At 41.5% G+C, this 14,891-nt stretch overlaps 1 protein-coding gene across 14 annotated transcripts in view; it reads right to left on the bottom strand.

Annotated features, from left to right (window-relative positions):
• Positions 1-10,492: 10,492 nt before the first annotated feature.
• SEMA6D (semaphorin 6D) overlaps positions 10,493-14,891 on the bottom strand; it is a 176,892-nt gene continuing 172,493 nt past the window's right edge. For all 14 annotated transcript variants that reach the window (XM_032856573.1, XM_032856575.1, XM_032856581.1 and 11 more), the window contains one exon: positions 10,493-14,221. In XM_032856573.1, the coding sequence (XP_032712464.1) occupies positions 12,933-14,221 (1,289 nt within the window). In that variant the 3' untranslated portion in view covers positions 10,493-12,932. The remainder of the gene's footprint in view (positions 14,222-14,891) is intronic.

Consider the following 14,891-nt stretch of genomic DNA (forward strand, 5'->3'; position numbering starts at 1 on the left):
GATGTGAAAGGTTAGATTCATAGGAGCAGAGGAGCAGATCGTTTTGTTTGTTTCTGTCACCTGAGTAGTTTGCCCCTGATGGTCACACCTTAGCATAGTTTTGGTCCATCACATGGGATTTTCTCAGGGTAACCTGAAGTGTTTGGGGCTATAGTTGAGAACAGCTCAGATCCATCTACTTGTGCTTTTTCATACCTCTAAAACCATACCGAACACTTTTTTGTTAACATCATAAATATTGATTACTCACTATGACATATTATATATGGCTATAAAGTTTTTACTGCTCCTTCCATAAAGTAGTGGAGTCTGTTTCTCCCACTCCCTGAATCTGGACGGGCCTTATGACTTGCTTTGACCAAAAGCAAGTGGCAGATGTGATTCTGTGTGATTTCCAGGCCTCTGCTTAAAGAGACCTTAGAGCTACTGTCCCTCTCTTGGACCTCTGCACCTTGAAGCAAGCCCAGACTAGCCTCTCTGAAGATGAGAGAGCCTGTGGAGAGAGAGAAAAACAGAGAAAGACAATGTAGTAGTAGAGGTCCGGCCATCCCAGACATACTAGCTGAGGCCCAAGATGGGTGGGGGTCATCCAGGACCAGCCCGGCCTCAAAGTCAGCTTTACCGACTAACTGATTGCAAACACACCAGTAAGCCCAGCTCACCCCATGTGGAGCAGGGGTGAGCCGTCCTAACTGAGGCCAACTGCCAACCTACAGATTTGCGAGAAATAAATGGTTATTGTTGTCAGCTAGTAAATTTGGGGGTATTGTGGTAGCAGAATTCTAAAGATGCCCTCCTGCCAAGATTCCCTTTCTCTTGTTATTCAATCAAACACCAAAGTAGGGACTGCTGTGAATGGAGTTGTCAAATATAATTAAAGCCCCAAGTCAGCTGACCTTGTGATTCGGCCTTGACATGATGATTTAAAATGCTGAAATGAGCACTTTAAAAATCAGTCAGATTTTCTCCGGCTTGTAGAGAAGTGTACATCATAGAGATCCAAAGAATGAGAAGGAGTTGTTGAACGCTTGCCGAGTCACAGCTGGAAGGGGCCATGAGACAAGGGATATGGGGGCCTCTGGAAGCTCAGAGCAGAGCCTCGGTTGACAGCTAGTGAGGAGGCTGGGACCTCAGTCACACAACCACAAGAACTGGAATTCTACAAAGAGCCTGGAAGAGTTGAAAGCAGATTCTGGCCCAGAACCCCCACGTAAGAGCCTCGTTTAGCCACGACCTTGATTTCAACCTTCTGAGACTCTGAGCCGAGAACCCAGGCCAGCCTATGTTCTCTCTGACCTACAGAACCAGGTGCTAATAAGACTCCATGTGTGTGCTAATTTGTTATGCAACGACGGAAAGTTTATATAAATGGTTTATTTCGTAGTCCTAGATGACAAATACACTAACATTTTCAAAACACATGGAAAGACACAGCACAGAGTAGGGGATTTCTGTTCTGGCTGCACGTCGAAGTCTTGTGGAGAGCACTTTAAAAATACCAATGCGTGGGCCCACCCCAGAGATGCTGATTTAATTGATTTAATTGTTCTGGGATGTGGCCCAGGCATTGGTATTTTTGAAAAGCTCCCCAGGTGATTCTGATATCCAGCTAGAATTGAAAACCACTAATATAGAACAAAATATATATGGACAGATAGATGAGAGAGAGGGGGTGATTTCCAGCCCCTCAGCCCCCATCCCTTAAAAGGATGTTGGGGACTAATCTTCTGTTACCCAGTTCCAACATGTGGTTTTCTTCTTCACACCCAGCAACTCAGGGACACTGGCAGGCTAACCTACAATTCGGCTCAATTCTGACACGACCTACTGGAAGGTAGTGTCAGATTCCACAGGTGAAGGATTCAGTCCTACAAGACTGCTCCGCATCCCGCCACTTCAGATGCCAGTTACTAGTTCAATCGGTCTGTGCTTCTGACTAATTCTGGCTAACCGGCTATAGATTGGAGATTCCAACAACCCCCCTTCTTGAATTCCATTAATTTGCTAGAGTGGCTTACAGAACTCAGAGAAACATTTTACTTACTAGGTTATGGGTTTATTATAAAAGGGTTTAACTCAGGAACTGATGAAAGAGATGCACAGGACAAGGTATGGGAAAGGGTGTGGGATTCCCACCCCTCTCCAGAAATGCCACACTCAGCACCACCATGTGTTCACCAACCCGGAAGTCTCTGAACCCCATCCTCTTAGGTTTTTATGGAGGCTTCATTACATAGGCACAGTTGATTAAATAATCAACCACTGACAATCAATTCAAATTTTAGCGCCTCTCCCCTACCAGGTAAGGGGGAGGGGGGCAGGTGGGGAGTGGTAGGATGGAAAGATCTAACTCTTGTCATGGTTGACTCCACTGGCAACCAGTCCCCATCCTTAGATTACCTAAGGGTTTTCCTAAAGCTGCCCCATTAGCATATATATATATACATATATGTATATATATGTATATATATATATATATATAAAGACAACTTTATCTTTCTCATCACTGGAAATGCCAAGGGTTTTAGGAGTTCTGTGCCAAAAGCTGGATGACCACATCTATATTTCTTATTATAAATCACAATATCACAATGGCTCTATCACTTACAGGACTTTCAGCTGGAAGAAACAATATTAGAACAGCAATGGGAGAGCAAGAACATTAATTTCTCCCTTAATAGCAAATCCAGATCTGGGGGGCTTTAAAGTTGGCTAGTTCACGAGCTCTGTGCAGCCATCAAGGGCTTTCCATCTCTTTGGTTGGCCATCTTCAGCATGTGGGCTTTCTCCTACTTGGCCTTTATTATACCAAGATGGCGGTTGCTGATCCATAGACCGTGTGTTATGCCATCATCCAAAGGACTGGAGTCATTCCTTGTGTACTTTCTATTAGGGAAAGAAACTTTCCCCAAAGCCATCCCATACTTTCACTTAGGTTCTACTGGACAGAAATGGGTTCATATATTCATATCTTCACTGTAAGAACAGAGAAGATACATTTTCAGCCTCTATATGGGAAGGTGGGTGGGCTCTCCCAGCAAGTTCGGAGCAGGGGAAGGTGGGTGGATGGTGACTGGGTAGACTAACAATCATGTCAATTCTTATGTTCACATAAAAATACTTACTTATGTTTACATATAGACATGCACCCATGAATGAGATTATATCCTAGATGTCATTTTTGCTGTGGTCGTGCTCCCTCTCACATTGCCTTATTTTTATCATAGGTTTGACTCACTACATTTTACCTCAGTAACAAATGTTCCCACCTAGTGTTTATCCTATTTACAATTTTTTTTGGTGCTTATATAAAGCATAAAAAGTGCATATACTTATATGACGGAAGTGGGGGGGTATAATTCATTTAACAAAAATAGGATCACATAGCATATTATGGCAATGCTTTCAAGTCAGGTACATACAATCACTTAGGTGTCTTGCTCACTGATCTCTAAATATTACCCATTAGTGCCAGCTTTTCCCCATTTTTCCCTCTGATTCAACTCTCCACTTCCTTCAACTTTTACCAAAGAGCCCAATTTAGATTGAGTACAGAACTCTCTAGCCTAACTCATACTTTGTTGTTGGGGATGTCAGAGCAACAGAATTATGAAGCTGAGTGTTCTCTAAGTACTTCTCTAGTTTTAACTGGCTATTGTTAACTAATTTTAACTAGCTGCTCACAGGCAGAGAAGTTTTCTGGGTCTCCTGTCACTAATTTTGTCCTCCTAAGCTTCTGGAAGCTGAATTATCTCCTGGGGGAATATAAGACTTTGGGATAATGTTTTGCATTTCCAAACACGCCACAGTTTCCCATGACTTTTGCTACCCAAGTGGTCGAAGTTTCCTATTGCAGGCTGGAGAGGAATTCATTCTTCTCAGACTCCCTTCCTTCTCTTTCCATGTTTATTCCAACAGAGGGTTCTTCACAAAGCTCTAAAATTCAACTGTTCTGCCAAGAATTTCTGTTTTGTTTTATTGTTTATTTTTAGGAGCTACAGTTTTTCTGTTATTTTTTAGTTAGATGTGAACAAAACCAAACAGTTGTTCGACAAATTTATATAGGGGTTATGTTATAGATTTCTGTCAAACATAGTTAGCCTGAATCTTTTATGCATTTCTTCTAAACAACTCCCTCCGTATACTGGTGTCTGAGGAGAGAAGAAGCAAAAGACCTGATCCCTGGAAAAGACATAAAACCATTCAAAAAGGATTACAGCAAAATATGATTCTTGGCCACCTTTAGTTCAAGCACAGGGCTTTGTCAGATGGGGGCCTCACCAGATACTAGCCAAATGTGAATAAGGCCAAGAGCAGAAGTGGTCTTGAAAAGTTGTAACAATGTGTCTGCAGTGCCCCCCTACCCCACCCCGCCACCTATTTTAGGTAGTGGAGATTTAGAAACTAAAACTACTCAGTGGGGGTGATTTCCTATGTAAAGATGGGGAAAGTATTCTTGAGAGATGATCTCTTAATTAACTGGTAGTAGATGACTAATCAAAAATTAAGAGACAAGTCTAGTTATGTAACTAATTAAAATGTTTTTCACATTGAGGGTAATTTTCTCTACAGTAGCTTCATTCTTCCTTTTATGTCTTTAAGTTTATTTTCGGAGAACAAGAAATTGAATTGTCTTGCTAATTGACACTCTTGAGTAAGTTAGTACAGTGGAAACACCAATGACAAAAGATGATAATACAACATCAGTTATCATCAAGGAAATGCAAATCATTACCTTACAAGTGTTAGAAAGACTAAACTCAAAAAAGATTAAAAAAAAAAACAAAAAAAACAAGTGTTGGTGAGGATGTGGAGAAAAAGGAACCTTCCTGCACTGTTAGGAATGCAAGCTGGTGCAACCCCTATGGAAGACAATATGGAGGCTCCTTAAAAAATTAAAACTAGAAAGACCGTATAACCCAATAATTCCACTACTAGGTATTTACCACCCTGCTCCAAAAAAAACCACAAACAAAAAAACCCCAAGACAATCATTTGAAAAGACACATAGACTATTACGTTTATTGAAGCATTATAATACCTGAGGTATGGAAACAGCCCAAGTGTGTGTCAATAGATGAATGGATAAAGAAGATGTGTGTGTGTGGGGGTGTGTGTGTGCACGCGTGCGTGTAGTGGATTACTCCTCCACGTACCATATGATTTCACTCATGTGGAATTTAAGAAACAAAACAAATGGACAAAGAATAAAAGAGACAAATAACCTGACTCTTAAATACAGAGAACAAATTGGTGGTTGCCAGAGGGGAGGTAGATGGGGGCGGGGGCTGGGTGACACAGGTGAAAGGGATTAAGAGCACACTTACCATGGTAAGTACTCAGTACAGAATTGTTGAATCACGTATTGTACACCTGAAACTAATGTAACACTGTATGTTAATTATCTTCCAATTTAAAAAAAATATGATGATATACAGCTAAATGACAGCTTTGAGGCTGAATTCCATTTTGACCGGCTACACTGCTTAATGATCGTAAACAGGTCTTTAATCTCTGTGGTCCATAGCTATGAGAGATGGGAGGAGCAAAGTCCCTTCTTTAAAGCAAGAACTTGTTCAATTGAGAAAATGCATTTTTTTAAGTTTTACTGACATAATCTCTGCACTCAACGTGGGGCTCGAACTCATGACCTGGAGATCAAGAGTTGCAAGCTCCTCCACCTGAGCCAGTCAGGAGCCCCCAAATTCATTTTTTTTTTTTTTTTTTTTTTAAAGTAGCGGGAGTGGAAGAAATGCAGGGACTTTTGGGAGGGGGTGTGGCTTTCCTGACTGCCTTAACAGGCCTGTGGGTCACTGAGGAGAGGATTTTGCTCTACTAATTATTTCCTGTTTTCACAAGTTATCTTTACCATAACAATCTGATTATCCTCAGAGCTACCTGCTCTCTATTCATCAGCTTCCTTGCTTTTTGTTATTTTGGAAGCCAGGGACAGAAGACCAAGGAGCAAAGGGGGCTTTACAGTTTTCTGTGTCCTCCCTGTTGAGGCTGATTCAGCCTCTCCATTCGCAGTTCCTGCTCTGGGCTCAGCCACTGCTGCGCTGGTTAATCTGCCTCAGTCGCAGTTCTGTCCCTTGGAAGCCTCTTTTCTGCCTTTCAATATTTTCACAATTCCCATATTTCAACAGTTCGGTCCTAGCATCTCCTACCAGAAGAGAAATACTATTCAGACCCTTCAGAAGCCGAAGGACATCTGGGTCTATCGTAATCACTGACATCTCCCTTGTAGCTAAACTATACCTTCTGGGAGTTTGTTTTTGGCCATGGACTTCATCATTTCTCGAGACCAGATAACTACGTAAAGTCAAAGGCCATTTCCAAGGTTTTTATTTTTTTCTTTTTTAGGGTCAAACTTAAAGAGAATTTTCCAAAATATATGTTTGAGTGGAGCACATTTCAAAACGACATGTTAGTTTTAATGATTATAAACAGTTTTCAATACTTTTGTATGTTTCTTTCTAGAGTCCTTTCTACACATGTATGTTTACATTTTAAATAATTTGAATTCTATTGCTTTCTTCAGGTTAGTATTTTGCTATATTCATTAAATAAATTTATACTAAATATTTACGTTAATTAAGCAAACACCAAGAGTTCAACTGTTTCCACCTCTCTGAATGTGGGTTGCAAAGGTAATTGAACATAATCTCTGAGTAAGCCCTGGTGATCTTAAGGGGCAGCCTTAACTGAAGAGTCAGTCACCAAGTCAGGTTGAATCTTAAATTTTGATTTGAATTCTATGAGTTGCTGCAGGTACACAATGACCAACAAACATCCAGTTGCCGGCACGAGCAAATTGTCTTATTTTTTACCCTGAGCTGTTGTTAAACTTTGGAGCCTAACTCAAATCCCAAATGTTACACTAACACTAGAGGCTTTCATATTTGCAAAAGTACTCCAAGGGTTCCATTTCCTCTTTACAGTTTCTAAAGTTGTCCCCAAACCCATGGAATGCTCCTTTCAGAATGTCTAAAGAGTTCTATAATCCTCTTATTTGGGGACCTGATTTTGTAAGTGCTAAGAAGGGTGCATGTTTCTTCTATGCTTATTAATATTGACAATGTTGCAAATGTCCATCCAGGCCTTCCTACCTGACCTAAGATGAAGATTTGGAGCAGTCATTAAATTGGGTCCTTCGACAGACATTTTCTATGTGCTTATTCTGCCTCATGGAGGGCCAGGCAGCTCAAATCATCAGGACACATTCTTTTAAGATAAAGTCTCACTCCTATAGCTCCCGCAACCATAGGGAGCAGTCAAAAAATTACAACCATATTTAACTCCCAGTATGTCACCCAGCTCAATATGAAGCCATTCCAAGATAAGAAATAAAGTGAATTCTCCCCTGAGACTCTGACAGTCCACAGATGTAGATCTGGCAGGATGCCCAGAAAGTTAGATGGGTACAATTTGGACACATCAGGTTAGTTTCTTTTAACATCTCTGCATTCATCCTTTTGGGTTGCTTTTAGCCTATACCGTGTCAACTCAATCCATGGACTTTTTTTTTTTTTCCAAATAATTGATTTGGCATGTTCATTACAATGCCCCAGCATGTGACTGATTCACTGAATGTTTCATTTTTCACTGGATGTTTGGCATGTACTCCTGGATACTGTGATTATTCTACCTTTTTTGTTTCTCCTCATTATACATGACGTGTTGGAGAGAGGCCATCCTTTCTGATTGAACAACTGATATTCCCTTTCGGCCCTTTCATGGAGGGTGTTGGTTTGTGCACGGGGCATGAGTGTGAGAATATGTGAATTAGCCCTGATTTGTGAATTGGCTGTCATCTACATTTCCATAGTTGTCAGCCCCGTTGACCTCAGTTTCTGTACCTAGAAGACGTGAATGACAGATCTTATCCACTTTCAACAAAAAGCATGTTGTAATCGTCATAGCACTGCATAGCGCTCAAAAGCACCAGGAAAACCCAAGAGAAACCTGTCGACCCAAACCAAGCGCTGCTCCTCTCTCAGGTACCAATGGATGGGCTCATCATAATTTCTAAATAAGGAAAAAACCCCAAAAAACCCATGTCCTCCAACCAGATCTATGCTTGGAGATTCAACTGTGAGCCCAGCTCACCATGAAGCACAAGGGTAGATACACAAAATGCACAAGGTGTGTCTCATCTTTGAATCACAGTCAAATACCCCTTGGAATTGCTATATTCTGAGCAGCAGCCTGACCTCTAATAGTCGTGGAAGTAGCTGCTGCTAGTGGCCCAGCTTTCTGGACCAGTGGTGTCCAAAATAGCATCTCAGTGGCATTGTCTACATTCCAAGTGCTCAGAAGCCATATAGTGCCTGCTAGTGGCTACCATATTGGATAGCACTTATACGGGACATCTCCACGAGCAAGGAAAGTTCCACTGGATTGGGTTGCTTGTCACTGGCAAATCTTTCCTCTCACTGCTACACTAACTAGCCTCAAGTCCATATTTACAGTAGCCTCATGTGGGTCCATCTCACAAATGAAAAAGAGTCCTAAGTAACAGTGCACAAGTAACAAATGTCATGTTTTCATACTTTCCTTCACCCAGCATAAGAAGCTAAGATAAACCACAGGGCATGTTACAAAGAGATTTATCAACCAGTAATCAATACCTACTTTTAGAAAGAATTATATCATGGGCCAGGGTCTAGAAATATTCTATTTTCTTTTATGTGTGAATTCCAACTGATTCATGGCGTGAATATCCGGGATTCGACTGCCCCCTCCACCCCATCCTCTCACCTCCCTCATTCCTCTGTGAATTAAAGATTGATTTTATTATAGGTCCATTTCCTTCTTGTTTATGGTATCACATCTATTTGATAAAGAATGCAACATTGGCAGAGATTTAAGTATTTTGCATGTTATATATGCAAAAAGGGTAAACATCAACTATAGACCCAAGCCGAATGGCTTAAAGTGTATTGTTTATCATGCCTTATTTTATTGCTAATCTCACATCTAACAGCATACAGGCCTCATACACCCATAAAAAGCCTACAAACCAAGCTATTGAAAGAGCAATATTTAAGCATAGCATTCATAAAATACGTAATGGAATTGTAGAGTTGACAGATCCCATAGAACTGTCAACGAAATGGATGCTGAGCCATCTCTTTTCAAAAACAAGAAAACTGAAATCCAGAGAAGTGTAGTGCCACAAAGTTCTTTGCTGAGTGATGGATTCAGGATTAGAACCCAGGTCCCATATGTGGAGCCTGGGCTATTTTGCACACCTCCTTTGTTGCCCTGCTCTGACTAAGCGGATGGAGAAGACAAGCCAGGAGGGGAAGGCAGAAAGATGGCCACTCTCAGATAGCAGGAAGGCAAGTCCTCCTGGTACCTGGCCAGCACCCAGGCCACCCAAGGTCCACAATCTTGGATGGGAGACACTCTTTCCTCTTAGCTTACAAAGGCATCTCATATGTTCCACATGGCTTCAAAATTGCCATTTCCCAGAGAAACCTAAATGCCAGTCAATGGGATTTCTGGAAGGAGAGTACAGGTGGTCTGTCCTGGTTAATTTTATTTTTTGAGTGTGACCTTATGATGTCTTTCTTATGAAAAGCTCTAAGTTCTCTAATCTCCTTCTCTCAAATAGCAGCTAAGCATTTATCTTGATGATTCATAGATACGGTTTTAGGGGTCTGTAAATTCCCTGAAAAGGAAAATGAAATTCAGCTCCCAGGCTGTATTGTCATTAAATTATCAAAGATATCCATGACTGAAAAGATCCAAAAAAGACCTGTCATAAAGGGAGAAGAGATCAAGATGAACTTTGTTTGTTTGTTTTTTGATGCAGGGGGAGCACAAACAGGGGGAGGGGCAGAGGAAGAGGAGAAACAGACTCCCCACTGAGCAGGGAGCCCAGGGGGCTCTATCCCAAGACTTTGGGATCACAACCTGAGCCACCATGACCTGCGGCAGGCACCGCCTTGCTGACTACCAGCTATAGGGCTGGTAGCTGTAAAAAGGGGCAAATCACCCCCCGCCTATCTTTTCCTTTCATGAGTGGATCCCTGCAAACCCGCCTCGCATCTCTAGATGACAGTAGGCCATGATAGGAATGCAAAAGGACCCTGGAACACCACTGAACTAATATTGAAATACAGCAGCCTAATTAGATGACATCACGAAGGACATCAAAATTTTCATGTGGGAATACAAATCACGCGTTTTAAAAATGCCTGCCAAACTCGGCGTGTGGACAAGACAAGGCGAGTCACCGGTACCTCTGGCTGGTGCAGGGACAGTTCACCCAGCTTTCTCGTTTTTCAGCTACTCTGGGGCTCTGCCCATTGGTATTGGCTTTGCAAGAAGAGAACGGTGGCAGAACCATGACCACGTAGCAGACATTCCCGATAAGAATATTCTGGTACATTTTAAAAGAAACTCTCAGTGGTGTTGATTGACCATAAAATAGTTTTTAAAACATGGCAAGTCATAAACCTCTTCAATATCAAGAGGCAGGATATAATGATTTGTATATTTTATTTTGACTTTACATGCGGTGTTAAAAACCCAAAGTACATATTATTTACACATCCACAATACAAGTTTACAAGGTATCTATACATGTTAAAGTACTCTATAAAACAGTATAGAGCCACTTCACTTTAGGGTTACTTTTTATGCCGTACCATTAAAAAAGATACAATCTGTGTTTACCTTTGCACAAATGGATAAAGCATTTAAAAATTAAATTAACAGGATAGAGACTAGATTTTATGTTAGAAATTTCAACATAAATACTGATAGAACTCACATTACAAACTACAAGGCAGCACAATGTTACAAAATGTTATCCGGGTTCACATAGAGTTACTGTTCCGTTTTCCGCACGCTGGGATTAATATTGGTAAGGTGAATTCAAACACGTTTGTTGGCGGTGGACTGAGTAGTGTTTATTGTTGGTTGGTTTAATTTATTATTAATCTGTAATATTTTAGTTGCAAAACTGACGTGTCTCAAGAACAAAAGTTCTTTCTAGTTTTTGAGTTTCCAGAGATCTCGGGGAATCACGTTCTTTACAAAACGATATTCTCAAAGGAAAAGAATAACTGTATCAGTATTCTACAATCTGTATAAAAACGCTCTGGTCTTCTGTAACCCATCCTCCCCCAAGTGATACAGATCGTCAGTGTTATCGCAAGAAATCAGTTGGACTCACTTGTCTGACTAAGTCAGGAGCATTCCTCTGCCTTGGTACTTTCTAGATTAGGTTCAATAAACCACGGTGTGGTGTGCAGCATATTAACTGAGACAGTCATCGGGGTTACACATCATCAACTGTAAGTGGCTTCTGCAAAACTACGAATAAATGACTCTATGGTTCCCGCAGGTGTCACATTACCCGAGAAACCTCATTTGCCTTCACATTATCACCGTTTCATCCTTAGGAAAGCGGGAGTGGAATGTTTATCATGGCAAAGGATGTAATGCTGCTATTTGGGTGGACTGCTGGACAACTAATTGTTCTAGGCTGTTTTTATGATTCTTTAAAAGTCTTTTCAGGTGCTGGTTGAAAAACATTTACAACTGGCACTGGGTAAACGATGTGCTATACTGGAAACACTTGACATATTTTAGTACTTCTATCATTCTCGTGAATAAGGCACAAAATGCACAGATTCAGGTAAACTCACATGTAATATTTACAGTCTATTGTCATTACCTGCATGACTTAGAAGAAAATTCTCGTATGACACAACAGAGACAACATGATTGCACCACTTTCGGTTTTCAGAGACTCTCTCTGTTAGGCCAATTAGAACTCCTTTCACATTTCCTTCTTTTGTCTTCTGCTTTGTTTTGTTCTTTTATCTTGGGGGTAGGAGGAGTTAAAGAAAGAGAAATTGTACTACATGGGAGAAACCAAACAACATCAAAATAAAACCTTATTAGTGTGTTCAAGGTTAAATACAGTGAGTCAGGCTTGGATTCACAGTGGACAGGTAAATTGTTCTACTGAATACTGGTGGATAAATCAAGGATACCTCTTAACATCTCTATCTCCTTAAGCTGGCAAGACTGTAATAGAAGTTTTAATGAATAGCAGCACAAAATTACTTAGAACTCTTACATTCTGGCATTGGGGACCATGTGAGTCGAGTTAATCATTTTGATGGTCAGATCAACCTTGATTTTATTTCTTTTCTCAAAGCTGAACCCAATGGACTGCTGTGGGAAGAAGTTACTGTCTCTTGTTCAGTCATGTTCAATGTAAACAAGTCCACAGCACAAAAAGATGCAATGGGCACCAAAATAAATCCTAGTGGGTACAGAACACACACACGCTCAACACACACACGCGCGCACGTGGGCACGCACGCATATGCACACACACACACACGTACTACAGTTCATTGGTGGCATGAAAAAAAATGCCACACTTGAAAAAAATGCTACAGTTTGGGTCAAAGACTGAATTTTTAGCAAATCGTTTGGTAATCTACAAGTTCATTTCTTTGAGACATTACCATTGTTTTTTGACATTTGTGCAAGAGGCAAGGTGAATGCATACAATTAAAATGTTCACATTTAATGGGAAGACCACACATAATGGTAGTCTAAGTTGAACCCATTTTCAAGTATTTGCTCACAGATTCTTCTGAGTACTGTATCAGCTCTCTATACTGGTAAGGCAGCCCCCAGGAGCTGCACATCTCTTTAGCTTCAAACAAAAGAAATGGAATGACCAGCACCTTCCTTTGTTTTCGGGCAAGTACACAGAAGCTTTGCTGTAGTAGCTACATGTGGCAAGTTCTGATGTTGCCAAAGTTAGAAAGAGTTTCTTTGGCCACTCGGTTCTCTTAAAATACAAGGGAGTCTCTTATCTTAAGGTACCCTTACAACATCATCCTCTCGACAGCACGGACAGGATAAAGCCACACAGAAAATAGCACACTTGAGGCCTAGTAAGTGTATTTGTTCAGTGGTCTGACAGATGTGGTTTGAGGAACAAATGAAGGCTTTGGTGGCACATCAGGTTTTAAGGACGGTGTCCTCTTTAGTCCCGTCCTAGGAAGGGTGCCATTACTGGTATAGCTGCTCTGTCTGGAGAGGGAAGGCTGCAGATGAACACTCACTGGTGTTCCCTGAATATAGTCCACCTTTGCCCCAGTGGGGGTGGGCATGTACCCCCCACGGTTCATACTAGGCTGTCTAGATAACAAAACACCGTTTGGTGAGTTTAAGTTTTTAGGCATTGCAGATATAGAGTGCCTCTGGGAGGAATTTTTGTGATAACCCCTTTGTCTTTCCAGAGATGTCATCGGGACTCCGGGAGTGGTGGGGACATCCACTCGCTTGGTTGGGCTATTTCTGGGGAGAGTTGAAGGAGGAGAGTATAATGATGCCTCCCGGTTAGGGACCTTGGGTGGGACCTCAGACATAGGTCCCACAGGATCCAGCATTAGGGTCTGGTGGGCCATCTGGATATCTCCCATGATGGCTTTGGGGTTGCTGTTTGGGTCATTTAGATGCTTCAGAAGATCGTTGAGGGTATTTCTGGAATCCACAGAACGCCGGTGATCTCTTTTACTGGATGACTTTGTGAGTGGGTGGTCAATGTTTTGAAGCTTCTTTTCAGCTTTGTGAGCATTGGAGTTTGAGAAAGATGTGTTGTAGTCATGAGTAGCATTAGGAAGAACAATGGCACTGGGGATATGCCCGTGACTTAATGGGGAATGGGGTGGTGGACTAGAAGGGAAAAACTGTGGGGTTTCCTTCCTTGAAGCCCCATGGCCATGGGCCTTGTCTGAGTGGCTCTTCATGGACTGCAGGGTCTTCTGGTGAAGCACAGGTGTAGACTCAGGCGTGGGGAGAGCAGCCAGTTCGGGAGGTTGGCCCCGATGGTCCATCACCATGGATTTAGTGTCTCCGTTGGGTGGCAGCTCTTTCCGACTGGTCAGCAGGTTACTGTACAATTTGGGAGAATCGATATTCTGTTGATATTCCTTGACCGGACTGTCAAAGAGACCATTCAGTTTGGCAAAACTTCCGCTGGAGTCTGTGCACGACTGGGCAGATTCTGCATCTTTATGGATCTTTCTGTTTTTCCGAACAAACAGGTCACGATAGCAGTATACTGCCACACCTGCAATGAATGCACCCAAAACAAAGGCGGCAAAGACACAGGTGATGAGGACATTCATGTGGACCATCTGGTTCGACTCTCCCGACTGGACCTCCCATCGCACACCTGCAACAGACACGCAGGAAAAGAGTCTGAGTGAGGTGCTTCTTTCAAACAATATTAGCCAGCAAATGGCTTCCATTGAGCCAATACTACCTTCACGTGGTCCATATGCTTAGCCTGGAGGGTCAGGGAGACTCTAAAATTCCACCTGTATATTTTTCTTGAGTCATGATCAGATCCCCAGAGACATACTTGATTGCTGCAGATGCCAGGGTAACTCTGATCTCCCACCCAACAGTGTGTGTCTTTTTCCCCCTGAAATCCCTTCTAAGTAGTTATCTAACATTCAAAGTTTTAGGATTTTGGGGTCCTAAAAATTAGAGTTAGAAAGTACATATTTTCTAAATGGTCAATTTAGAAACGTTTTGTCTCATGATTTTCTCCTAATTCATAAGTCAGGATTACAGGGCAACTGCTAGAATTAGCAAAATGTATGGATTGGCATAACTGTACATTATGCTAAAATAATTATGCTATCTTAACTAGAATAAAGACACACAATTGGTTCACAAACGAAAAACGCCCTCTTGGTCATTGCTAACTACAAATACGAACTTTTGTGTTTGCTTTGATTTTTTTTCTTTTTTCATTCCATCTTGGAGTGAATTACTCTTGAATAGCTTTCTATGAAAGAAATACAGACAGTCTAAAGAAGTATAATATGTAGTAGTTA

The sequence above is a fragment of the Lontra canadensis genome, unplaced genomic scaffold, assembly GCF_010015895.1.
Source record: "Lontra canadensis isolate GAN:19392208 unplaced genomic scaffold, GSC_riverotter_1.0 scaffold12, whole genome shotgun sequence".
In the NCBI taxonomy this organism is placed as follows: Eukaryota; Metazoa; Chordata; class Mammalia; order Carnivora; family Mustelidae; genus Lontra; species Lontra canadensis.